The sequence below is a fragment of the Polypterus senegalus genome, chromosome 12 (assembly GCF_016835505.1).
Source record: "Polypterus senegalus isolate Bchr_013 chromosome 12, ASM1683550v1, whole genome shotgun sequence".
Classification (NCBI taxonomy): Eukaryota; Metazoa; Chordata; class Cladistia; order Polypteriformes; family Polypteridae; genus Polypterus; species Polypterus senegalus.
The window spans coordinates 5,092,577-5,120,166 of NC_053165.1; the positions used below are offsets into that span (position 1 = coordinate 5,092,577).

The window sequence follows — 27,590 nt, forward strand, 5'->3', positions numbered from 1 at the left end:
ACTCTTAAAATATAACGTCCCCATCATATATGAGTGAACGAAGTGTAAACTGTGCTGCAGAAGGAGCGCCGCTCTCTTTTGTTTTCAAAATTGAACGCCAGGGTGTTCGCGGTCGAGTGACTTGTACATGCAGTGTGAACGGAGCCTTAAACGACTCGAACCTTCTTCAGACAAAGACATTTGGCATTTAACAACAGTATCCAAAAACTTTTAAATGTTAGGAAAACGCTAAAAATTGAAAAGTTAAATTGGGGGTTCTACTGGAAGTGCACTTTTCAGTAAGGGTCCGAATTTTGTGCTAAATGCCCTGAGGACGGAAAACGCGCTACGTAAATCTAAATTTATTATTATTATTCGGCCATTTTAGTCTGTACTCCGACATTGGGAATCGTTTGGGGTGAAGTTCTCCAAAGTGTATTTGCACAGCCTTTGTCGGTCAGTAATCTTCCTTAATAATTTTGTCTAGCAGTAGCAATCGTAAAATAACTTTTCATTGTCCTATAACATTTATTATACTTTTTTTTTTTTAGTTCTACAACTCCTAATGACACTGTCACTGAGACCGGCTGCGTTGTCAAGCGCAGCCCTGTAGACACAAAATAATTAAGCCCGACACGCACCGGCAGCAGGTGGTCCACGTGGGAATTAAACCAGCGTCACGGTGCAGTGGGACAGCTGCACTGTATGATGCATCAAAGTTTTAAAATTTAAATCAATTTAATTTTAATATGTTAGTATCCACCTGTGCATTCCTTTCGGAATGTTCTTATTAAATATCAACGTAACACTGAATTACTTTCTGTGAAACTCCTTAGTTTTAATAGGACTTTCCATAATACTCGGCATGAAAGGTGTTGTCTGTCTGTTATGTACTGCGTTAAGGTGCCTATAAAAAGTATTCACCTCTTTGGAAGCTTTCACAATTTTTTGTTTTGCAATATTGACTCTCAACGGATTTAATTTGGCTTTTTTAGCGTTGATCAATAGAGAGACTTTTTAATGTCAAAGTGAGAACAGTAGGTGGGCCAGGTGGGAACTGAATCAGCCTCATGGTGCAGTGGGACAGCAACACTGTATGATGTGTCAAACATTTTTAATTTAAATCAATTTAATTTTAATGTACGATTGTCCATCTGTGCATTAACTTGGTAAATCATCTTGTTTAAAATCAGGGTCTCAGGGAATTACTTTCTGTAAAGCTCAATGGTTTTAACAGCACTTCCCATAATACCTGGCATGAAAAAGTGTTATCTGTCTTTCTGTCTATTCTATATTGCCTTTCATCTGTCTTTCTGGAGTTTCTCTCAACGCTAGCTATCAGTTTCATATAGAACCATGTATACTGTAGCTATCTACATATATGAATATGTATTTAGTGTAAGTGCTGTGATTTATGATCACATGACAGGTCATGAATGTTGACATGTTGATGTAGATAAGAATTAATTTAGCCCAATAAATTGTGCATCTTGTTGAATTTTATTCCCATCTCATCATTAGCTTCCTGCCAGTTTTACCACCCCTGGTGTCCCCCTATTCCTTTGTGGCTGCTCTAATGAGTGTGTTAATGATTTAACAGATGTAAGTGAAATTCTTACTTTAAAGCTGGCCTTGGCTTATTTCACATCACACTTTCCTTTTTACTTTCTCATTTACAAAGTATAGGGTGGTCCAGATCTAATTATGCAATTTTTTCTTTACGCTCTAAGTTAAGTTTATTACATAGAAAATCACCCGAAAAATCCTGGTCCATCGAGAAGTGTGCGAACTGATGACATGAAGAATCATCCAAGCATAAATCAATGTCATCCATATGATCTGGATCTGCATAATTAGATCTGGACCACCCTTTATAGGGAAAGTATTGGAATCGTCCAAAAATTCATTTTTGAGATTTTGATGAATCTTGACGTTTTAGACCTCCCTGAGACCGAAAATACCAGTTTTGGAATTGTGTGTGTGTGTGTGTAAACACGAAAATTTGAGTACGCTTTCACTTAGGTCAACCAAATCCTACATACCAGTATTGGGTACAAAAGTTGATATAAATCTATTTCCGTTAACTGGAAGTGATACTTTATTCATGCAGCTGCAGAGTCCGATTTATTCAACTTTACTTTTATGATAACTGTTTAATATAATATTAATTTTGGTTTGATTGTTGTTAATAGTTCTTTAATGTACATACAGCAATCCCTCGCTATATCGTGCTTTGACTTTTACAGCTTCACTCTATCGCGGATGTTATATGTAAGCATATCTAAATATATAATGCAGATTTTTCGCTGGTTCGCGGATTTCTGCAGACAGCGTTTTTTTATTTCCGGTACATGCTTCCTCATTTGGTTTGCCCAGTTGATTTCATACAAGGGACGCTATTGGCGGATGGCTGAGAAGCTACCTAATCGGAGCATGCAGTTAAGTTCCTGTGTGCTGATTGGCTCAGCGACGGAGCACCAAATTCGATTCCTTTGCATTAACCAGGAAATCGTGTCTCGCTCATTCAGCATCAACGTGTTTCGCTGTGTAAAGAGTTAACTTTTGTGTTCAACTTTGTGCGTAGTCAAGCCCTTCGTTATGGCTCCAAAACAGTCGGCGCTTGGGCACGGCCCCTGAAGCATTGCCGAAAAGGTAAAAATTTTGGATATGTTGAAGTAAGGGAACAGCTACACCGCTGTAGGTTGCCATTACGGCATCAATGAGTCCACGATTCTTTTTATTTAAAATGGAGGAAAAGAATATAAGATCTATGGCCGCAGTGTCCTTTAACCAGGGTGCAAAACGAGTTGTAAGTGGACGTAATAAGGCAGTAGTCCGGATGGAATCTGCTTTAGGGATTTGGATTGAAGACTGCCGGAAGAAGAACAACGGCAGTGTTACACCATCACCTGAAGAGGCTCCTTTAGAAGAGCTGTAACGCTCTCCGTTGTTGTGCAGTAACATTAAACTCATTGTTATTGGACAAGTCATCGTTGTTGTTAGTGAGTAATCATAAATAATTTTCTACGTACCGTACATGTATGTTTTAGTGTCACTGTACACACATTTACTGTATAGTTTTTCTTGCATTGTACGGATTTATTGCTAGTGGCCTGTCTATCGCAATGGCTGTAACATCTGTGATATTGGAGGTGCTCGATCTTTAAAATAATATTTAGGTAATATTTAGGTTTTACTGTATATAAACAGTGTGTTTACATAGTAATTTCAATGAGTCTTGCCTAATCTAAGAGAATGCAAAGGGTTTATGCTGTATAACTGCGGGAAGTATTTATAAGAGTGTGGGAGAGTTTATAAGGGCTTAAAATATATAAAAATAACCATATAAACATATGGTTTCTACTTCGCGGATTTTCACCTTTTGCGGGGGGTTCTGGAACGCAACCCCTGTGATCGAGGAGGGATCACTGTAATATAAAAATCATTGTCTTGTGGTCAGATATCCATCCCCATATCTGAGTATACGAGAAAGTCGAGGGGAGACCACTCCTTTTTCTTATGACGTTCATTATGATGTGCCTTCAGAGATGCAATACTAGTTTTCAAAGTTGAGATCTCCATGTGTCCGTTTCCCTGAGACTCCTCATATTGACCTTGTGCTGTATTTACTGTCCAGTGCTTAGGTAAGCAGGCCAGGTCTGCTCATCGGCTCTTGACGATGTAATCCCTGACATCCACGTTGCTTTCTCTTCCGTTTGTTCAAGGAGTAAGGGCCACCTTTTCCTTCTCGCAAAACGCTCCTGAACTGACGTGAGGTGTAATTGTGGATAAGTGGACCCATGAGCATAAAGAAAGTTTTCTGCTCCGATTCATGTAGTGACACAACACATTCAAAGTGTGGGTTTTTTTTTTTTTTTTCTCTCCTCTCCTCTCTCTGAGAGTTTTAATTTTCCTTTGGCCATATTTAAAAAAAAATCCTAAATGTGTTAAACACATGTAATATCCAAGTACGAAGTCGTCTGTGAGTGCCACTGTTACTCTTTAATTTTAGTCAGCAGGAGGGATGAACAACAAAGCCTGTGTAGGTGTTCAGATGCCACATAATGCCTTCATAGATCCCACCCACAGTCCTGCTTCGTTCTGTGTTAGTGGGTGGACAGTCCAACGCCTTACCCACTGGGGTGTCGCACAAATTGGCAAAACTCTAACCATCTATTGTTGGAATACAATTCGACAGTTTCAAAGAGAAACGGCTCATCCTGCAAGGCGATCCATCAGAGAGTACGCTTCCTTAATTAGAGGCTCAGTAGTAAGTGGATTGGGATCTGGTAGGAAGCAGAGTGTAAAATGAAAAGCAACAGTGACACAGTGTCACCAGGCCTGAGTTTGACCCCAGGGTTAGGTCAAGTTGGGGACCATGCACTCGTACAGTGTGTTGCCACACCCACCAAACGGTGAAACCGGTCGGGATCTTGGTTGGCAACCCCCCAGGTAGAGATGCGGTCTTGGTCATACCCACCGGAAATTACCATCGTTCTGCCGCAGCCAGGTGTTACATGGGCGTCCCCTTGGTCTGGTCTGGTCCAGCCACTCGGATCACCCTCAGTGAATCGCGCCACATGGCCATAGTGCCATAACTGACGCTCCCTCACAATGCAGGTAATGTGCCTCATTCTGGACACAGTCAAACCAGCGGTACCCAAGGATTCTCCAAAGAGAGACAGTACTGAAGGAGTCCAGCCTTCATCTCATGTCACTGGATAGCATCCATGTCTCGCAAATCTGCAGTAAAGTGCATCTGATCAAAATGAAAACTGCGTAATTCCATTCAGGGTTATAAGTCTGACCTAGCAGCACGGGATGTTCAGAAAGAGACGACCTTTGATGGGATGCCAATTCCTCACAGGGCACATCTCTTTTATTGTCGGTAATAAGAGGTAAATTTTAGACTTTTCTGGAATGTGGGAGGAAAGTAGAGCATGCAGTAACACAAGGAGAATGTGCAATCTCAACACAGACAGCCACCAGTCCTGGATTTGAACCCAAGTCTGCCTAGCTGTGAGCAGGCAGCATCACTGAGCAGAGATATGAACCTGCAAGGAAAACTCCATCCATCTGTTGGTAATGGAAAAACTCAGTCCTGTTTAGGCAACACCAGGCAAGAATGAAACCTGGATGAGATGCCAACCCGTCACAAGGAACACTTCCTCACGTTCTTTAATAAGAGGTTTGGGATATGAAAGGAAGAGTAGAATATGTAATGAAAAGCCTCAAAATGAGCACATAGATAATATGCAGAATCAACATGGAGTGTCACCAGGGTCTGAATGTGAAGTGATCTCTGTGAGCAAGTAGCACCCTGACCTACTATTTAAACCTGCAAGAAAAACTCTGTTCATTCACCCGTCCGTTGACATCATCATGCACATGCATGCTGTGGTCGTCTAGGGAGAGTTTGTGTGGAAGAAGTTAAAGAAATACCCTACTCAAATTTAAATTTTTTTTTTTAAATGTTTCCTACACCGTGTATTTTGTAGTGGTGGCCAAGAAAAAAAACGTAATCTCATGTTTTTGTGGTGAAATTGTATATTGAATATTCAAACTGAAGGGGGCTGTGCAGTGACCAGCAAATGATGTGAAAAAACATCCATAGAAAGAAAAAAAAATTCTCTCATAACTCGTGTCTCCTAATCCACACGTCTGATATCCAGTTTTATCGTCACGATGTGCAGCATGTGTGCGTTTATTGCTGAAATATTAATGCTGCCATTCAAGGAAGTCACTTCGTAGTAAACAGGAAAGATGATATTCTCATAATGCCGTGCATTTGGATTGCATGTGTTAAAACACTGGTACAAAACGTGCCAAACTATAACCTAGTTAATTACTATAATGTCGGGTCATCTCTTGACACTCGATTGCTTGCTACTGTTACGTATCGGTCCATATCTGTGTATTATATAGGTTGTTGTTTTTTTTTTTTTTGAGTTATGTGTTTATTTTCAATTATGTTCTTTTAAATATGCTTTAATTTTGTTTTGTGGATGGAGCCACAAGGAGGTGGGGCCATCCTGACATCACCATTCCTGACTATTTAATGCGAGAGCTGAGTAAGCGCAAATCGGGAAATCATTGTGTGTGTTGTATTTCTGCGAGTATTTGATGTTTTTCTTTGGATTTTTCTGGCTTTCTTGCTTCAGTTTTATGGATTAGAATTATGGACTGTACATTGGGGCTTACTTGCTGTAGGATTGCCTTTTGCCAGTTTTTGCTCTCAAGTATTTCCTGGTGTTTTTCAATTTTTGTAAATGAATGCTTTTATTTATAAGATTTCCTTGTTTGTCATTTTGTGCACAAGTCTGGCATTTATAGTCATTCTGCCTGTGTTTTTGCTGCATTTTTGGTCATTTGTTGTTTTGCCCGCACTCCTTGGGTGAGATCTGCTAGGCCAGAAGCCTGTAGCTAGCAGCTCTGGGATTAGCTGGATTTGGGATGATCCTCCTTGGACAGTCTGGTTAGGCCGTAGCACTGCCTTTATGGTCCTTTTTTTTTAAGAAGTCTCTCACCCATGATTTTTATATTTGAGACTCCACATCATAACAGCTATGTGTGTAATTAATCTCTCCCTCAATAACTGTTGCTACACAACTGAAGCGGCATGTGCAGGATGTTGCCGGCAACAGCAGACTATGCTGCTTTTTGAAGTAACACAATAATTGTGAAATAGTACAATTGTTTTGCAAAATAATGCAATCATTTTTTATTTCTGTCTGACTGGAGGAAATATACTTATGTAAAAATCAACAAAAAGCACATCCAAATAAGTAGGAGCAATCCTTAATGCTAAAGTGGCCATTTTGTCCATTGTTTGTTCTTAAATAGTACTGTGGGCGGGGTCTCAACTTCAGCATTGGTTAGCTCCACCCACAGCCCTTGACTTGCAGGGCACAAGAAACAAAAATTAAAGGACAAGGCACACAAAAATGAATATTATTCCTAAACATGCAATTATTAATTAACAAGCATACAATGTAAAATTATGTATATATGAAATCAATAATACAAGATAATATTCAGTAGGCTACAACAAGATTTAACAGACCGAAACCATCTATAAAACCCTGGTTGAACTATAACACTTGGAGACATTTAGAAGCTGAAAATTTGATTTATTTAGAAATAAAAAAAAATGTAATCTGCTGTAAACACCCAACATATATGCAAAAGATTGAAATTGTTATAGGCTAGATAGGAAAAGTTAAATTAGCTGCCACCTCTAAATGGATCAGTAAGCGGTAGAAAACATTTCACAAGTCACAATAAAAAAAAAAAAAAAAGTGACCTTTTTCACAAGTTTGTGTGTGTGTGCATGTTTGTGGTGGGTTTTTTTTTTTTCCCCCCCTGCTTGCCATCCATGGGGGGGTCTCAGATGAATACATACTGTAAGGACATGCAGCAAAGTGGTCCTATCAGGTGACTGCAGTCCGGTGATTCCATGCTGCCATTGGTTTTCCAGTTCCACCATCCAAAAGGTTCAAGTGCCTGAAGAGGCGACCGTGCGGATCACTGCCATGTCCACTGCTAGAGCAAATTTTGCAATGAAAGTCATAAACTCTTTAAAGTCGACCTCGCCATTTCCGTCCGTGTCCAGCATCTTCATAATCTCTGCAGTCCTTCTGTGGTGGGATGTGAAGCACTAAAACAAAACAGAAGGAGACCCTGAAGTTCCAGGGGTTGGGTCAAACTCTGCTTCCTGTGTGGTGGATTGGCTGATTGTTTTTGTTTTGGCCACTTTCTTAATGACCAATTACTGCTGCTAATGGATCAGAATTCTTTTGCCTTAATTTTAATTGATTTTTTTTTTTTAGATTCAAACACTCCATTGCTTATTTTGCCCTTGATTAGAAGCCAAAACTACTGTCTAGTAAAAGATTTCTTTCTGGTAAGATGAACAGAGGTTTCAAGGTGTGGAAGTTGTTCTGCCTAATCTTAGCGCAAAGAGTGGCGATGTGTTGCATGTTGTTCTGTACACATAAGTAAGAATTGAACTGCGCTCTGTACAGGTGACTGTAAGGAGCTTTATGAACTTATATACAGAGCTTACGGAAAGTTTTCATTCCCTTGGTAGTTTTTATTTTTATACAACATTAAGTTACAGTGGATTTAATTTGCCTTTTTTGACACTGATCAACAGAGAAAAGACTCATTAAGATGAAAGAGAAGAGAGATCTCTGGGATGTGAGCTAAATGAATTAAGAATATAAAACAAGAGATAATTGATCCCGTAAGTATTCACCCCCTTGAAGTCAGTAGAGCTGAGTCTGCATGCGCAGGGGTCTCTGTCTGCTCTGCCATTTCTTAAATTCTACTCTACTCTGTCATGTGTCCTTGTGATCGCGAGTGAAGAGCCTTTGTCAAGTCCAGCCACAAATTTCCCAACTGGATTGAGATCTGTGACTCTGACTTGGCCACTCCAGGACGTTCACATTGTTGTGTTGAAGTCATTCCTGTTGTAGCTTTGACTTCATGCTTGAGTTTGTTTGTCTTGCTGGAAAACCGATCCCCCAAAGCACAAGTTTCTCATGGACTTCATCAGGATTTCTTCCCCATATTTGTCTGCCTTTATTTTTCCCTCACAGGCCTTCCAGAGCCAGCAGCAGGGAAACATTCCACCACCCCGATGCTTCCATTACTATACTCCGTGGTGGAGATGGGGTGTTTGTGGTAACTGTGCAGTGTGACAAGGTGCTTAGCCTAACGGCCCAAAACCTGAATCTTGGCTTCATGAGACCACAGCCATTTTTTCCATCGATCTTCAGAGTCTCCCATGTGCCTTTTGCTGTAATGCCTGTGACAGGTGAAGCACTTGGACATCAGTTGCTGTCAGCACAGTCTTGCTAAAAATCACCTCTACTTTATATTTGTTATTAATTTACACCACTGTGCAGAGATCTCTTTTCACTTTCAGCCATTTTTTGGCTTGCTTTGCGTCTCATTGTTTGGCTTCCAGAAAGAATTAAGGGATCTGAATCTTAAGAAAGAAATCAATTAAAATTTACACAGTGAACTCTGTTTCAATAGCTGCAGTAATTGATGACCTGTTCAAGTAGCTGAAACAAAATCCAACGGCCACTGCACCACCCCTATGATCTGAGGTGACACCCTGCCCCAGTGCGTTTACCTGTCACTCAAAGCGAGACCCTAGTAAAGGCTTGGTTTGTTTTTTCTACCCATAACTTCCAAAAAGATTCTTAAAACCCCAGTTCTGAAATGCTACCCCCTCTTTACCTTATACAGGGTGGGCATCTCTGCCTTCAACAGGTGCTTCATCTCTTTGATCTCCAGACACAGCGGGTTGCCTTCTTTGCTTGCGTACTGCAGGAAGGTCTGAATCAGCACCGTCATGGCCTTTTCTGTCGAAGTCTCGTCCTCGAGTTTCTCATTTCTAAAACACATCATACCGTTGGGTAAAGACTGGACAGCTCCCCGGTGTTAGCCATGACAATGTAATGGCCGGAGAACCAGAGCATCCTAAAAGTAACAAGGCTAAATAAAAATACTCCCCTTAATTCTCAAACTCCAAAGCCAAAACTTTCTGCCAAATGTTGGTGCAAAGTTGACAGGCCACATAGACAGGGACAAAGGAGCAAAACCCAAGTGAGGGTCAGAAGTAGAAAGACGAGGGAACTTGCAGCTAAACCCAATTCAGGTTGTGCAGTATAAAACCCCACGTTTAAAATAGGATGCTACCAGCATTTTGATATTTTCGGTACTGGAAGTAAATGTCCACCTTCTACTCAAACCTCTCCCCCTGACAACTTCTTTATATTCATAAAAGAGTTATTTGAAAGATTCAACAAAAAGGAAAAGTGGTAATGCAGGATATGGAATAAAAAAAATAAATAAATAAAATAAATCATAAGAAAAATTAAGTAAGCAATTCCAGTTAACTCAAACTTGAAACTATACCTTGGAATGAAACCGGCATCAAAGAGGGAAAAGTTCAAATATCACAAAACAAGCAAATACACAAACAATAATTGAAATGCAAAGCCGAAGCTCACTTTAAATACTAGCTGGGCCAGCACCCCCCTTTGGCCCTACATAAAGGAGACCAGCAGACAACTAAGTAAGCTGCATAAATTATTAGCAAAAAACAAATAAGTTAAACGCATTACATGATGACATAAAGCCAAAAAATAATTACAAAATATGCATAGTATAAAATTTTCAATCAACATACGGTTTTGCAAAACAGACACTGAAGTTAATTTTGTTTGCGATTTTCATAATTAAAACACACACCTCACTAAAAAGAAATTTTCTTTTTGGTTTTAGTGTTTTTTTTGGCGGGGGTAATGCAACACTGGAAACATTCTTTGTTTTACATCCATCCATCCATTATCCAACTTGCTGTATTCCAACTACTGGGTCATGGGGGTCTGCTGGAGCCAATCCCAGCCAACACAGGGCGCAAGGCAGGAAACAAACCGAAGGCAGGGCACCAGCCCACCGCAGGGCGCACACACACACACACACACACACACACTAGGGACAATTTGGGATCACCAATGCACATAACCTGCATGTCTTTGGACTGTGGGAGGAAACTGGAGTACCCGGAGGAAGCCCACGCAGACACGGGGAGAACATGCAAACTCCACACAGGGAGGACCTGGGAAGTGAACCCGGGTCTTCTAACTGGGAGGTGGCTGCGCTACCCACTGCGCTACCGTGCTGCTCCCCAGAGTTAACATATACAGAGAAAATAAGGTCATCAGTAGGAACATTTAAAGAGGAGTTTGAAGTAAAAGAAGGCACATTTGAGGCAGGGATGAGACCCCGTCTGTCTCATGACAAATGTGTTGTCTTAAAAACCTCTGGACCGTCTTAATACCCCTGGATGGAGAAATTACCTTGTCCCCTTTAATAGCTGGCGGACGTAGCTCTCCCACTTGGAAGCTGTGCTTTTAGTGATGAAGATGATGAACTCTTCAAAGTCCACTTCTCCGTCATGGTTTGAATCCATCTCAGAAAGTGGGTCATCCTGTGGGTTATACAGTGGAGTGAGAAAGTATTCAAACTCCTGCACTTTATTGTAGATTTCATTTGGAATGGATAAATTTGGTATTTTTGCCCATCATTCTAAACTAAATAATCTGTAATGACAAAGTGAATGCATGTTTTCAGAAAGGACTGCAAATTTATTAAAAATCAAATGTTGAAACTGATCATTCCTAGTAGTAATCAGATTCTCTCGCCAGTACTTTGTAGAAGTCCCTTTGATAGTAATTTCAGCTTTGATTCTTCTTGTTAAGTCTCTACAAGCTTTGCACACCTGGATTTGTGCAGTTTATTTCACTGTTCCTGGCAGATCCCCTCAAGCTCCATTAGAGTGGATGGGAAGCTTCTGTAAACTGCCATCGTCGGGTCTCTCCACAGACTTTCTATGGAGTTTGTCGGGGCTTTAGCTGGGCCACTCGGTAACACACAGAGACTTGTCCCTAACCCACTCCAGGCCGTGTGCACTCGGGAGCAGGCCCTCTCTGTATTTGGATTCACTCATTCTTTCCCAATTCTGACCAGTCTCCTTGTCCCCTAGAATGACGCTACCACCACCATGTGTCACTGTAGAGATGGTATTCGGCAGATGGTGAGCAGTGCCTGGTTTTTGACAGACATAATGGTTGGAGTTTTGTCTCATTAGGCCAGAGAATCTTTTTCCTCAAGCTCTTGGAATTCTTGAAATATAGTTTGGCAGCTGATGGAGTGCTGCTGAGATGGCTGTCCTTCCTACAGGCTCTTCCACCACAGCAGAGGACCTCTGAAGCTCTGTTTGAGTGTCCATTGGGTTCTTAATCCCCTCCCTGACCGAGGCCCACCTTGCCCAGTTACTCAGTTTAGCTAGATGGCCAACTCCTGGTGGTCTCAAACGTCTTCCATTTCACAATTATTAAAGTCACTATGCTCCTGGGAGCACTCAAAGCTTTACAGGTTGTCTGATCTCCTTACCCCAGTCTGTGCATCATTGTAATTTGATTGTGGTGGTCTACAGAGACTTCCTTGAACTTCATGCCTTTGTTTTAGTCCTGACATGCAGTGTGAATGGTGGGGTCTTCTATACACAGGCACACGGGTGCCTTTCTAAACGATGTCCACTCAATTCAAGTTCTAGAAATAACTCGAGGAGAATTAAAGCAAACTGGACACGGCTGAGCACAATTTGGAGTTTCACGGCAAAAGGTTTAAATAGAAATTTTAGTTTATAATTTTTATTTTTTTTATATTTGCAAACCTTTTTGAAAATGCTTCCATTTGGTCGTTTGGGGCTATTGAGTGGGGCAGCACGGTGGCGCAGTGGTAGTGCTGCTGCCTCGCAGTTAGGAGTCCCAGGTTCGCTTCCAGGGTCCTCCCTGTGTGGAGTTTGCATGTTCTCCCCGTGTCTGCGTGGGTTTCCTCCCACAGTCCAAAGACATGCAGATTAGGTGGACTGGTGATTCTAATTTGGCCCTAGTGTGAGCTTGGTGTGTGTGTGTGTGTGTCCTGCGGTGGGTTCCTGCCTTATGCCCTGTGTTGGCTGGGATTGGCTCCAGCAGACCCCCGTGACCCTGTGTTCGGATTCAGCGGGTTAGGAAATGGATGGATGGGTTATTGAGTGTAACGTGATGGTCAAAAATGACAACTTCGTCCATCTCAAGTTAAACCTTCAACACAAAGTGTGTGGAACGTGAAGAGGTCTTTAAGTACAAAGATGATGGCATTTATTTAAAAAAAAAAAAAAATCAGCCGGGCAAAATTGAGACCTGTGATATTTTGGAATTTTTTTATTTTTTTTTATTTTAAAAATTCTTTTAACCCACTGCTACGGCGAAAGGCAGTACAGGTGATGACAAAGTCTGCAAAAATGAGGAAAGTTTTTTAGAGGGCTGCTCAGAAGGGAGCAGTCGAGAGAATGAGCGTCACAAAAAGATCACAAAACTCTTGCTTTGATGCCTGATTTTCTTGACCTCCTGTGTTCAACTTTGTTACACTTTGTCTCTTGTCCCTTTTGTAGTAATGCAATTTTGGTATAAAATGGCAGTTAATCCTGCTGACCTGTAAGCTTTTCGGCTTTGCAATTTAAAAAAAAATTATCAATTTTTTTCCGTCATTTTCCTCTGTGGCAGAACAACTTTACACAGACACACTGCACTCAGCCCTGCTTCATTTTATAAATGATTTTTGTAGTGTGCAGTGCTTAGGAACATTAAGGAACTGAATACTGAAGAAACATCTTGGCCACACGATCATTAAAATTCCTACCTGCTTGATGGTGGGCAGCTCACGTTGAAGCAAAGTTTGGAGCTCCCTGATGTTCAGTTGCAGGAGGTCGCCCTCTATCGCAGCGTACTTGTGGAAGACTTCTAAAAGGCTGTAGACGGCCAGCTCAACTCGAGCCATTTGTACCTTGTGTGTCCGGCTGCTCAATGGCCTCCAAAGCCGCAACAGCACCGAGCCTCTGCCTTTGTCACCACAAGGAAGAACCTACAAAAATTCTTGGTTGCTAAGCTAAACTCAAACATTGCACAATAGACTGCCTGAAGCTAATCTGAGGAGAAAGTGTGCTGACAAGGGACGGCATGACACCGTGATGGGGGTGTGGGGGACTAAAAATAAAAAACACAAGCAGTGAGAATGTAAAAGACGAGAAGTGCCTTGTACGGTACAGGCATGTGCAGACAAAGGGCCTGCATAAAATGTACTCCTCGAAGAATTCATTACATTCACTGCCTTTCAAACTTAGCTTTTGTAAAATAACTTTCATTTAATATATATATATATATATATATATATATATATATATATATATATATATATATATATATATATATATATATATATTAGTGCCTTTTGTCTCTGTTTGTTGATACAATACCTTCATCCATCCATCCATCCATCCTCCACTGCTTATCTGAGGTCGGGTCACGGGTGCAGCAGCCTAAGCAGGGAAGCCCAGACCTCCCTCTCCCCTCCCACCTCCTCTATCTCCTCTGGGAGGACCTCAAGGCGTTCCAAGACCAGCTGGGAGATATAATCCCTTCAGATATAATGCCCGGCGCAACCCCCCAGGGAGGCGTCCAGGGAGCATCCTGACCAGATGCCCGAACCACCTCAGTTGACTCCTCCCAATGCGGAGGAGCAGCAACTCTACTCAGAGTCTCTTCTGGATAACTGAACTCCTCACCCTATCTAAGGGGAAAGTTCAGCCACCCTCCGGAGAAAACTCATTTCGGCCTCTTGTATCCACAGTCTTGCTCTTTCGATCACTACCCAAAGCTCATGGCCATAGGTGAAGGTAGGAACGTAGCTCGACTGGTAAACCGACAGCCTCGCCTTTTGGCTCCACTCTCTCTTCACCATGATGTACTGTTACAGAGCCCGCATTACTGTGGATGCAGCAACGATCTGTCTGTCAACCTCCCGCTCCATTCTTCCCTCACTCATGAACAAGACCCCGAGATACTTGAACTCCTCCACTTGAGGCAGTAATGTGTTCCCAACCCGGAGAGAGCACGCCATCCTTTTCTGGCTGAGAAACATGGCCTTGGATTTAGGGGTGCTGACTCTCATCACCTCATACAATGCCTTCATCTCTTTCTAAATACAGAGTCTTTCATATCTGTATCATTCATTGCACACAGACTGATGTATTTCAAATGTTTATTTCTTTTAATTTTGATGATTATAACTGACAACTAATGAAAGTCCCAAATTCAGTATCTCGGAAAATTAGAATATAAATTAAGACCAATGCAAAAAAAGGATTTTTAGAAATGTTGGCCAACTGAAAGGTATGAACATGAAAAGTATGAGCATGTACAGCACTCAATATTTAGTTGGTCTGGATTACCGCAGCAATGCGGCGTGGCATGGAGTCGATCAGTCTGTGGCACTGCTCTGGTGTTATGAGAGCCCATGTTGCTCTGATAGTGGCCTTCAGCTCTTCTGAATTGTTGGGTGTGGCGTATTGCATCTTCCTCTTCACAATACACCATAGATTTTCTATGGGGTTAAGGTCAGATGAGTTTGCTGGCCAATCAAGAACAGGGATACCATGGTCCTTAAACCAGGTACTGGTAGTTTTGGCACTTTGTGCAGGTGCCAGGTCCTGTTGGAAAATGAAATCTGCATCTCCATAAAGTTCGTCAGCAGCAGGAAGCATGAAGTGCTCTAAAACTTCCTGGTAGACGGCTGTGTTGACCTTGGACCTCAGAAAACACAATGGACCAACACCAGCAGATGACATGGCACCCCAAACCATCACTGACTGTGGAAACTTTACACTGGACCTCAAGCAACGTGGATTCTGTGCCTCTCCTCTCTTCCTCCAGACTCTGGGACCTTGATTTCCAAAGGAAATGCAAAATTTACTTTCATCAGAGAACATAACTTTGGACCACTCGGCAGCAGTTCAGTCGAGACGCTTCTGACGCTGTCTCTTATTCCAGAGTGGCTTGACACAAGGAATGTGACAGCTAAAAAAACCCATGTCTTGCATACATCTGTGTGTGGAGGTTCTTGAAGCACTGACTCCAGCTGCAGTCCACTCTTTGTGAATCTCCCCCACAGTTTTAAATGGGTTTTGTTTCACAATCCTCTCCAGGGTACGGTTATCCCTATTGCTTGTACACTTTTTTCTACCACATCTTGTCCTTCCATTCGCCTCTCTATTAATGTGCTTGGACACAGAGCTCTGTGAACAGCCAGCCTCTTTAGCAATGACCTTTTGTGTCTTGCCCTCCTTGTGCAAGGTGTCAATGGTCGTCTTTTGGACAACTGTCAAGTCAGCAGTCTTCCCCATGATTGTGTAGCCTACAGAACTCGACTGAGAGACCATTTAAAGGCTTTTGAGTTAATTAGCTGATTAGAGTGTGGCACCAGGTGTCTTCAATATTGAACCTTTTCACAATATTCTAATTTTCTGAGATACTGAATTTGGGACTTTCATTAGTTGTCAGTTATAATCATCAAAATTAAAAGAAATAAACATTTGAAATACATCAGTCTGTGTGTAATGAATGAATCTAATATACAAGTTTCACTTTTTGAATGGAATTACTGAAATAAATCAACTTTGTCATGATATTCTAATTTTATGACTGGCACCTCTGTGTGTGTGTGTGTGTGTGTGTGTATTCAGTGTTTTTCATAACAGTGTATATATAGTGCCTTTTTATCAATCTTTTAAACACACTACTGTTACACTGGGCAACAACCTTGAGTGCCCCCTGCAGGTAAGATTTCTTTTTCATTTTTTGTGGCATCCCTTCCCATCTTGTGATTTTTTTTTTTTTTTATATACCTTTTAAAAAAAAAAAAATCCATTGACAATTCATGTGGAATATGATATTGTGTCTTCTGTAAACTTGTTCTAAGTACAGTATGTAGGGAGTGTCATTTTTATTATACCCACCCGATAACTCCAACTGGTTTTTATTACTGAAGAGCTCTGTGTGGTGAGAGTGGGTGCCCCCTGCAGGCACGTATCAGAAGTGTTCCAGCAAAACTGAACATAAGTCATAGGCTGGTTGAATACATTTATATTTTGTGTACATCGGGACTGTAAAGAAGCCCCAAGTGCAGTCAGCTTTCACAGTTTGCATTTTGCCCAGTGACTCCAAACCGCCATACCCCTTTGTTGGGTCAGATGCTGTCTGGATGTACTCCTCTTACACCATGACAACATGGAGCCATCTGAAATTAGCGCCCTCTACTGATAGTTTTACCTCTGCATCCCTAGCATTATTAGAACCCACTGCACCAGGCTGACTCAGGATGCCAGTCTTCGTTTTGCTTGATACTGCCAGGGCAGGCTGCCACACTCTGTGACCTTGTAATGTAGACAGGCAGATGAACAACTCAACTGGCATCACATGAAAAATCCAGGCAGCTCCGCCTAATTGAGGAGAACATCTCATAATGCTAATAACGGGGAGTTACACAGCTGTTGAGATTAAAGCAAATTATTAACAAAGTAAAACCTCATCAATGGTCAGCAGTGAGGAAATCGGTGACAGATAAGCATGTCTAACATTTCTCACAAAACAAGGACGAGATTTGAAGCAAGGTGACCAAAGGACCGGGCTGGTCTGCTCATCAGCCGACCACTTTCACAGCCTGGATCTGCTGCATCATGTCTGACATGACCATGATGCTGATTAGCAAAACCATGAAGTCTTCCATGTCCAGAGTATTTTCTTTTTCTTCGAGGTCTGCAAGGATTTCTTTATATTTTGGCTTGTTCTCCTGTCCCTGAAACACAAAATTGTTGTTCTGATCATTAAATTCACAAGGACGGCGTTCTTTATCTCCTCTCCACCCATGTCCCACCCTGCTGCGTGTTGACTTCTTATTTTTATTCAAAGTGTACAAAGTGAAGTCCATGAGCGTTCAGTTTGTCACCACTATGTCCACAACTTGGGGTGTCATGTCACCCTGTGACCAGGGAGATATCTGACTGAAACAAATGTAGGAAAGGCACTATATAAGAAAGACTGGGTGGTGATGGCACTCCTCCACCTATCCTTCCGCCCATTAAAGGTAGTCTTTTCAAACAAGCAGCCCTCCATCTATTTTACCACCCATTTCTTTATCCATCCATTAAACCCTCATTCTCCATTAACCATCCCTGCACCTACTGTATACCTCAAACCTCCGTCTATCCATCTGTGTTCATCCACTCATTCCTCCATCTCTCTTTCAGACTTTCAGTCTCTCCATTGAATCATTTATCCTTCCATCACATCTTAAACCCTACGGTTTTCCATCTCACCATCCCTTGGTCTCGCTGTGCAGTCGTCACTCAAAGCTCTCCATTCCTCCACCAATCCACTCACCCACCACTCCATCACTTAAATCCTAAACTTTTCCTTCTAACCATCCATCCATCCATCGTCTGTCCTACTGCGCATTCATTATCCCCAAACCTTCCATCCATCTGTTTATCCCAACTTCCCCAGCATAAACACTGTCTACCCGCACACCCATCCCTCCATGGACTCTGCATGTATCCCTCAAACTCTCCAGCCCTCTGTCCATCACACCTTCCATCTCTCCAATCCTTAATGTACACATCTGCCCTTCCATTCCCACCTTCCCCCCCCCCATCCATACCTCAAGTACTGTCTCTCCATCCAACTTTCAAAACCATCACATAACCATCCAGCCACCCCTTTCCCCCCTTCTGTGTGTCATTCCTGTATCCATCCCTCAGATCCTCTAAACCCATCTTACCTTCATCTTCTCTATCCATTCAACTGTCTGTGCATCTGAGAAATTCCCAAACTCTGTCCATTTGTCCAGCTTCCCAAATCTCCAACTCTCAGTCCATCTGTTTATCCCTCAGATATGGTACTATATGATATGTAGACGAAAGGAACTATATAATCCAGATAGAGGGAAATGGCACTGTATGATCAATACATGTTAGAGGCGCTATATAAGTGAGAGATGTGAAAAGCACTAAAAAATGTAGAGATGCGAAAGGGATTATGTAATACACTACTGACTAACAAGCCGTCCATTGCAGCTTCGCCCATGTCGTGGTGAAACGGGACAAACATTAAACATCAATCAACAAAAAGGTACCGCTAGCTGGGCGTAGGTAAGGTATATTCCAAAACGCAGAGGTAGAATGGCTCCCAACTCCTGCCCTTGCGCTTCCCCCTGTCCTCGGCCTGCAGCCACTGTCTCGGATTAGTGCAAATATATCGCTCCTGCAAGTGAACTCTGATTCTTATCGTGATGAGAGAAGTCGCAAAATCCACCGCAATGTTCAAGCAAATTCTAGAAAAACACCCGATCTAAATCTGAAGTAATTCTCTCGTTTGCTAGCTAAGTGGATGTAAGGTACGCCCCGAGGCTGGCACATGAGTGAGGAGGGCATCGCCCCGCTGCATCTCACTCGGGTTCACGCAAATAAATCGGTACTGCAACTAAACTATGACAATTATCGTGATGAGAGAACTCACAAAATCAACCAGAATGTTCAAGCAAACTATTGAAAAAATCCCGTTCTAAATCCGTTAACTGGTTCTCTTGTGAAAAGCAGACAGACAGACAGATGTTGGATTTTATATAGAGAGAGACACAGTAGCTAGGGAGATGTGACGGGCACTAAGTAAATGATATGTATGAAAGGGACAATATAGTACATATAGATAGAGAGAGATGTGAAAGGCGCTATATAAATGAGAAATCTGAAAGGCAGTAAATGGATAGAGATATGAGACTATATATATATATATATATATATATATATATATATATATATATATATATATATATATATATATATATATATATGATATATATATATATATATATATATATATATATATATATATATAGATATATATATATATATATATATGATAGATATATATATATATATATATATGATAGATATGAAAGGCACTATATAATACTTGGCATAAAAATGAAAAACAGAAGAGGAAGCCACTGTATAAATGTCAGACAGATATGAAAGTTACACTTCTCTCTCTCTCTATGCATTAAATTGTAAGGCACTATAAACAATAAGTAGATCGATGTGAAAGGCACTATAAAGTGGATAGATGGATGATATCAGGGCACTACTGATACATAGTTTGGCAGATGTGACTTGACGAGCTGTAATCTTAAAGGATGCCGATCCCAATCTGGATTCCTTTTCTTTTCATCAATGACTTATAAAGCAGCCCAGAACATTCACACTTTGCTTTACAATTAAAGCCCAGATAAAGCAGGGCACCTGGATGTGATCCGGTTGCCATGGTGACTTAACAATGCCAAAGACGTTGAGTTGTTATAGTAACCATGGCTGGAAGCGGCGCAGTAAGAGCTGATCACATTTATCGAGGAGTTCGTGGAGCTGATTTATGATGGCATGTCATGTCTGTCATCGGTGATGCCAAAGTGGACAGCTGGCACCAGAGTTGTGGTGGTTACTCAGAGGGTCCTCCGTTACAAAATGATGGGATTGCTTCACTCATGACTTCTTGACGAAAGTAACCCCATTACCATGAACTGGACTTTTGTGTTACTCTTTAAGTTAATGCAACTCCGTGCCACTTGGAGGGGTCAGAGGATGTCCTTCAAATGTCCTTTCAGTATTGCAATAACAGTGAAGGTAAACGAAGCAGTGAAACCCATAAATGACTCATCTGGGCCATTCTCGCATGTGATCCGACCAGTGAAGGATCATAAAGTTGTTAGTAAAAAGAAAAGTCTTTTTAATTAAATAAAAAACGGAGTTAAGCACTCAAACACTTGCAAACATGGAGATGGTAATCGGTAACATGACCACAAGTGTGGCGGCCATCAGACAAAAGTTATTTACTGACCAGGTGGGCCGGCACCCTGCAGAGTTTGTGTGATTCAATCAGCAGACCCCACGTGTGCGTCTCTCCCATCTCGATGTTCTCTTTACATCATCAAAACAGGCACATGGTGATCAAAAAGAAGCCGTTGCTCTTCTATAATGAGCCGCATTAGCTTTACATACGTCTGACATAAAGACTGAGTCACCGTCCTTGTACACAGACATCCTCATTTTTGCAGGATTGTTAATGAGATGCAATGGGGGGGATGACAATGGTAAAAGCCGTCCAACTCTTAAGAAGTCCTATTTCATAACTTAATTTAGTTTCAGTTATTAATATGAATTGAATGATCACAAGGTTTATTTCAAATTTGCCTTGTTTATCAGATGTGTCACTTCGAGTGGCTTCTCGGTGCCTGAGCTGTTTGTCATGTTGGCCTCATCACCCGTCAATCAAAGCCCTCTCCTATTAGTTAGTCACATGCTGTCGATTTCTTCTGTGCAGAAGGCTATGAAAGGTCTTTAGCGCTTTTCTTGTAGTTCAGAGTGTCAAAAGCTGTGGAGCAGATGAGAGAGTCGAGATGATTCAACATGTGATGCTTTTTTGGGATGACTTGATGACATATCTGAAATGTCTCCATTGATGAAGTCACCCGAGTGCTTGAGCACCATGTCCACAAAAAGTGCCCATGAAGAACCAGCAGAGGTCTGCGTGAAAAACTGGACAAGCAGATGGCAAAAATGTTAGTTATGTGGTGGCTATCAACCAATGGTCTCATTTGATCCCACCCACTGGCCTTGATTGACAGGTGAGGAAACCATCATGAAGAGAACATTCTGAGATAAGCCGCGCTGGCACTGGAAAGACTTGGTCAATAAAATGGGTTTTATAAAAAAAAAAGGTAATTTTTAAAAATCGCCCAGATTTAATTCAGTTTAACGTAACTTTGTTCATACTTTATCGTGTTGTAGATTTCATTTTAAATGGATAAATTTGACATTTGTACCCATCAACCTGCACTCGTTAACCCAGAATGAGAAAGTGAAAATATGTTTTCAGAAATGTTTGCAAAATAATTAAAAATTAAAAACCTGAAATCTTTGATTAATGTAAGTATTCTGCCCCTTTGCAGTGGCACTCCAGATTGTAGCCCTCTGCCTCCTGTTTGCTTGAATTCTTCTTGAGATGTTCCTAGAGGTTCTGTGAGGTGCAGTGGTGTAAACCGCCCAAACCTCGGGAAGTCTCGACAAGCTTTGCACACCTGGAAGACTGGAAACTTCTACAAAGTGCCGCATGCAGGGTCTGGATACTTCTAGGAGATTGTTTTCAAACATGTTTCCACTTTGTCATTATGGACTATTGAATGTAGATTGAGACATGGCAAATTGATCATCTCAAATGAAATCCACAACACTGTGCAGAAAGTGACAGGCTCTGAACACTCTCTGAAGGCCCTGTGTATCGCTACTCTCTTCCATGTGGTAATTTATTTTGTAGTTCTTTATTTAAAAGGTAAGAGGAGGTTTATGTATGTGATGAGAGAGGATATGCTGGTGGGGGGGTGTAACAGAGCAAGAGGACGAGGACAGAAAGACCTGGAACAAGAGGATCCGTTGTGGTGACCACTAATGGGAGCAGCAGAAAGAAGAATTTGGCACAAATGTTTCTCTATAGTAAAACGCCACATATCTCTGGTACGGATTTGAGAATGTGCTGTACACCCAAGAGAAACCCACACACTTGCGCAATGGAAATCGGGCAGAAGGACACAGGTTGGGTAGCCTCCTGAAGCTTTTATGTGAAACGGAGTGACATTGACTTTACTTTTGTTTTGGGGTCCTAGGAGTCTTTTGGACATTGACGGCGCATGTGCTGACCAATGTGTGCCAAGTCGCCCTCTCCCGTGTCGTCATTGGTGAGTGAACTGCCTGACCTCAGTCCTGTTGTCATCCTCGCCTGATACATCAAGAAGCACATAACACAAGTCACGCAGCTCTGCTTAAGTTGTTGAATGTAAAGTACAACCTGGTACACTACAGTCATTACAGGAATCAGACTGCACTACCACATTGAACCCCCGTGGCCCCCCACCATTGGCTGACACCTTCATTGCCCGCATGTGGCTCACCCTCCGCCAGGATTCGTTTTCATATTTCATACCCTGTTGGCTCTTTGAGATTTCAAAGGTCTTACCAAAGTAAAAACCTGAAACTGGGTCAGCAGCAGCTCCTTAGCCTGCGCTCCACTCAGCTTGCCATCGGGTCCCGTGGCATTATAAAACACCAGCGCAGCAGTCGTCATCGCCTTTTCCAGATCTGTTCCTTTATTGAAGGCTGAAACATGCAAAAAGAGAAAAGGTCACTGAATGGACGTGGCGTCTGCGTTGTGCACTTGAGAAGGTGGTCTGTTTGTAGGAAACCCCCTATGTAACGCTGGAGTATGAAGGTTTTAGAATGGTGTCGCCTGCTTGCATGTGTTCATCCATTCTGTTTTTCTAGTCCGTTTTTGTTTCTGTTCTGTGGGTCGATGAAGAGTAGGAGCCCACCCCAATAGCACCTGGGGGCAAAGCCAGAACTGACCCTGGTGGGGGATGCCTTTTTACCCTGTCCTAAAGCTTCATGGGAAGGACCAATCAAAAGACTTTCACAGGAAGCGAGTGTCATCCATTTTGCCAAGTCACCACAGTTCCTGGGGGTTCATTGTGAATGCGCTCTGGAGTTGGTGAGCTCTTGTGTTTCTCTGGGCTTTGTATCCTTTTTTTTTTCTTTTTTCTTTTTCTTACTTTTCGACCATCTGCTGTTTTTTTGGACTGTTGTCTGCATTGCGTTTTGGGCCTGTGTTTGCTTTGGTTTACCTTTTTGTTTAGGCTGCAACTCCTTGCCTTTGTGCCCCCTGGACATTTCTTCTTGTTACAGAAGGATTTTGGAAAAAAAATACTTCATCAATAAAGATTTTGAATTTGACACCTCTCTCTCTCTCTCGCCTGGTATTTTTATGTTGTTTAGCCCTCTAGTGGGCATTACTGGAAGCGCTTTCTAGGTTCACGACAGTGTAAACTTTATGTATTAAATGTTGTTTTACTCACCATGACTTGTGTTATGTGAATGCCTTGTGTTTTGTGGGTGGGGCCTTGTGAGGCGGGTCCCCATGAGGTCACAGCTAAAGACCGCCCCCCTGGCTTGTTGAGTCTGGTTGTAGGTTAAGCTCCTTCATAGTTGATTTGAGTTTCGTGGAGTTATGATTGCTTGATGTTTTTGAATGGCTTTTTTTGTTGCTTTGCTTTATTTCTTGCATTTATTACTTGCAGTAAATCTTTCTAATTCAAGAAACTTTTTTTTTTTTTTCCTTCATTTTCAAACTCTTGCTAATATATAGCTCACTATTTTTGATTGGACATTATTTTTGTTGTTTGGTTGCACCTGTAAATAAACCCTCTCGTTTTGGAAATACAACCTTTTTGTGTCTGTCTCCACATCTGACAAATCTGATCCCAGTTGGTCCTGCACTACAAGACACCCGCTGTGTGGTCTGGTGCCAACCTTGCCACTACACGGGGTGTTGCACACTGTGCCAGCCAAAACTTGTGAGTATTTTAAAGCTAAATTCCCTTGGCAACAGTAGAGAGCGACATTCTTTGTCACAGGCCCATGATGCCACCAGTGCAAAGGTTTAAAGGTCAGGATGGTGCACTTCTGGATATATGAGATTGCAGATAATTCCTTGAGAGCTTGTACGTGAATTTCTTTGGTTTAGCGTTTCCTGGTAAAAACTTTAGCTGCACCTTCAGACTTTCTTTCTGGATTTTGTTTTTGGATTTGGTAAATGGTGGGTGTAGATCTTCTGGTGCCCAACTTGATACAACTGTTTTGACTTTGCCTCCTCTCCCAGTCCCTCCCCTACTTCCAACAAAACACTTGGGTGGGCTGCCAGTTCACTGAAGGACACGTACACTTACTCATCTACTCCCACCCCTGTGGCCTTAAGAGGTTTTGAATGGATAGATGGACACACAGAGTTCTGTAATCACTCATTTTGCACATCTGCCTGATATTTCAAATAGAATCAGAAAAAGAAAGACTTGCCTTTGATCGACATAAGCTGCTTGGAAATGGAGACCCTGTGATAAAAAGAAAAATATGAAACCATTTCAGGGTTAGATGTCAGTCTGTCCTCATTGAATGTGAATAGTCAGTCCTTTAACCATCAGTCAGTCAGAATTTCAAAATTCAACATCATCATTACGAACACAGTGTGCTAAAACTCACTTTATAGAGCTAGCAGGAGAAACATCCATCCATCCGTCCGTCCCTTTCCCACACCGAGTGCACTTTGCTACTTACAGTAAATATTTTATGTATAAAGATCCTGTGTTTGCCGTGTTAATAGCCTGGTTTGGATGATTTTAGCCCTCTAGTGGGCCTTATTGGAAGTGCTTTTTGGGACTTGCATGTTTTGGAACTCTTAAGTTCTTGGCAGTGTATTCTTTATGTATTGAATCTTGTGTTTGCTCGCATTGACCTCTGCATGTGTAATGTGAATGCATGTTGCTGTATGTCTTGTGTTTTATAGCTGAGGCCTTGGGAGGCGGGACACCATGAGGGCAATTTTTTTTTTTTCTTTTTCTTTATGCCACCTTGTAAATTATGTTTTTTCAATGAATATGATCATTTCAATGTGTCCTACCCTTAAATCTCTCATTTTTGTATGCTGCTTATCCTTAAACTAAACAAACATTCTGCACAACTTCAGTTACGGATTACAGTAGTTTAGTATTTCAGATCTGAGAGGGGTCACCTCAACATGTACATTTTGTATTCGTCTTTTTCCACTTTCACATCTTGGACTGTTGCTTCTGTCGATAAACAAACCGACCCTCCGTAGTCGCTCTGAGCGTTTGATATGGCTGCAGAGCTGCACGCATGTCCATGGCTTACTATTTATATGCACCGTGTTAAGCTTATGTGCACACCGGCATGCAACGCACGTGCACTGCCAGCGACCAAAACGCCTATGTATTTTGGCGGCCCGTCGACATTCTCCCAGTCGGGAACTCTTTAAAATAAGGCTGCTAGTGTGGTAGTTTAGAGTGATGCCATAGGGAAACCATTTTTGGTTCCCCATGAATATTCCAGAAAGAACTTTTATTTCTTTAGACCCATAACAGGCTCCCCAAACAGATAACGGATTTGTGAAACACCAGTGGGCTTCTGGTTTTAAAGGACCCTCGCTGCGCACAGTCACTCGGGCTCTCTTCAGGTTTCCTTGATCTGCTCGTGTCCTCCTAGCCTACCAAACATCTAAAGGTTTTTGTTTTGTCCACATGTCAAATTCCCTAAGAACCCGCTTCATATGTGTAGAACCCTTCCCAGAATGAGGAGGTTCTTAGATGTGGAAATGCTCCACGAGGAACCACACAACCCAATAAAGAGCCATTAAATGATTTTAAGAGTGCAGATATTACACCGCAGATGTTTTAAGAATCCACTTAGACTGTGTGCCCAATTCCTATGTCTTTCAGAGTGGAAAATCGGCAATGTGGCCGAGAGTGGCATCTATAAACCATACACACCTTCACTCTTAGCCTCCACATCTTACATGCGATAAAATGAAAGTCAAATGGAAATCTCAAAACACTTACGGCTTGGGCATTGTTCAGACGGCACACTCTTCAGTTCTGTCTATGGTCGGCACCCAGCAGAGAGGCCTGCGTCTTTGTGCCCTGCCCGCACGCCAGGGTCACTTAGCAACCTGACTTTTTATTGCTTGGCACTGCGGAGGAGGCTGCTGGTGGCTAAACAAATGCTGCTCACTATTGACTTTTCACTCGGCAGACAGGCCTTGCAGAGCTGAGTGTGCCTGTGACTCTAAGGGTCTCGTCCTTTTTTTCTTTAACCCATTTTTCGCCTCTTCTTCAAGCTGACACCCATTTTGTCATCATTCCATCACACTAAAGTTGACACTGCGTGCAAGCATGACCACACTAGCTACTTCAGTGCAATAACTGGTGTGGGCACACTCTGCTTCAAGAAGTGGGCCTGCTTAGATTCCCAGTACATTTAAATAATGCTGCCACCTGAGGCAGGGTACATTTTTGCCACCCTCCTGCCTTATAAGCCAGGAGACAATAAGCTTAAACCACATACAATGCATATTGTGATGCAGGATTTTGAATACAGTACTCCCATTATGCAGTGTATCTTTGCTATAACCAACACAATATTAAATAAGTGAATAATACACAAAAATAAAACAATATATGTATTACAAACAATGACACTGTATGATGCTAGGTTTGTTGAGGATTTTCAAAATGTTTCCAAATTCAGCTGCAGGAAACAGTCCAGCATATATATATATATATATATATATATATAAAAAAAACACCGTCCAGGCGTCTCCATCGTAAAAGTAAACACAATTCAACGCAAACAGTTCACACAAAAATTGGTGGTAAAAAAAAAAAAATTGAACTTGTTCAGGACTTCAGGAGTCTGTTTTATACGCATTACCATTTTGCTTTTTCCATCTGTATATCTTAGTGGCATGGTGGCACAGTGGTTAGATGGGTCAATTTTAAGTGACTGTTGTGATGGCTCCTGATGCTGTCAGGCTAGGGTTCTGCAATCTGGCATTGGATTAAGGAGGTTTCAGAAAGTTGGGCAATGGTGCAAGGGATTTTCATTGGAAACGATGAAGGCAAAAACCTGTTTTGTTGATGGCATTAAAATGTTTGTATGACGCTGGGAAAATTGCATCCAAACGGAAGGTGACCATGTAGAAAAGTGATGTCATTTGCTTTTGAAATTCTTAAGAAATAGAGTTTAAAAAAAAAAAAAAAGGTGCAGAAACTTTTTGAATGCCCCTCATATTGGTTTCTTGCTGTCCCTCACTGCAGCACTGGCATCTCTTTGATCCCACGGACATTGACCATTACAGAACTCCGTGGTGCCCAACTTCTCCTCGTCTGTGGAAATTCAGAAGCCGGGGTGGTCGAGATGAGAGCAGCCCGCTGATATTCTGCCATCGGGATGGTGCACCTGGGGACAGTTTGGCACGACAGACTTGACTTTTTAAATGTTAATGCATGCATACATTAATTATGCTAATTTAATTATGAATAATAATGAAGTTGAATAATGATATCTGTGTGCACATGAGAATGGGAGCCCAGGAGGTCCTTCCACAAAAGGACACAGTGCCGCCATTTGAACAGCCGGACATCGACCTGAGGGGACTGTGGCAAATCATGTGGGGAGCTCATCTTCTCATATTGTCATACCCTGTAGA

At 41.9% G+C, this 27,590-nt stretch overlaps 2 protein-coding genes and 1 long non-coding RNA gene across 4 annotated transcripts in view; 1 reads left to right on the forward strand and 2 right to left on the reverse strand.

Moving 5' to 3' along the window:
• LOC120541359 overlaps positions 1-27,590 on the forward strand; it is a 58,406-nt gene that overhangs the window by 971 nt on the left and 29,845 nt on the right. The window lies entirely within an intron of this gene.
• Positions 6,697-13,729, reverse strand: LOC120541357 (protein S100-A1-like). Of its 2 annotated transcripts, none has more exons than XM_039772907.1 (4): positions 13,243-13,729; positions 10,857-10,987; positions 9,229-9,385; positions 6,697-7,636 (listed from the first exon to the last, which is right to left on the reverse strand). In XM_039772907.1, the coding sequence occupies exons 1-4, from the start codon at positions 13,378-13,380 to the stop codon at positions 7,475-7,477; spliced, it is 588 nt and encodes a 195-aa protein (XP_039628841.1). In that variant the 5' UTR covers positions 13,381-13,729; the 3' UTR covers positions 6,697-7,474. The 2 variants fall into 2 exon arrangements, with proteins under 2 accessions (XP_039628841.1, XP_039628842.1); XM_039772908.1 differs by having other exon boundaries at positions 7,544-7,659.
• Positions 16,930-26,044, reverse strand: LOC120541358 (sentan-like). Its single transcript, XM_039772909.1, has 4 exons — positions 25,942-26,044; positions 24,386-24,420; positions 22,497-22,636; positions 16,930-17,232 (listed from the first exon to the last, which is right to left on the reverse strand). The coding sequence occupies exons 1-4, from the start codon at positions 25,950-25,952 to the stop codon at positions 17,077-17,079; spliced, it is 342 nt and encodes a 113-aa protein (XP_039628843.1). The 5' UTR covers positions 25,953-26,044; the 3' UTR covers positions 16,930-17,076.

Coding starts and splice junctions, on each gene's coding strand:
- LOC120541357 (XM_039772907.1), bottom strand. CDS start 13,380: ATGGCTCGAGTTGAGCTGGCCGTCTACAGCCTTTTAGAAGTCTTCCAC. Junction 10,988..13,242: donor AGCTGCCCACCATCAAGCAG/GTAGGAATTTTA, acceptor TATAACCCACAG/GATGACCCACTTTCTGAGAT. Junction 9,386..10,856: donor CAGCTATTAAAGGGGACAAG/GTAATTTCTCCA, acceptor GATGTGTTTTAG/AAATGAGAAACTCGAGGACG.
- LOC120541358 (XM_039772909.1), bottom strand. Junction 22,637..24,385: donor GCAGCTTATGTCGATCAAAG/GCAAGTCTTTCT, acceptor TGCATGTTTCAG/CCTTCAATAAAGGAACAGAT. Junction 17,233..22,496: donor AGTTTCAGGTTTTTACTTTG/GTAAGACCTTTG, acceptor TTTGTGTTTCAG/GGACAGGAGAACAAGCCAAA.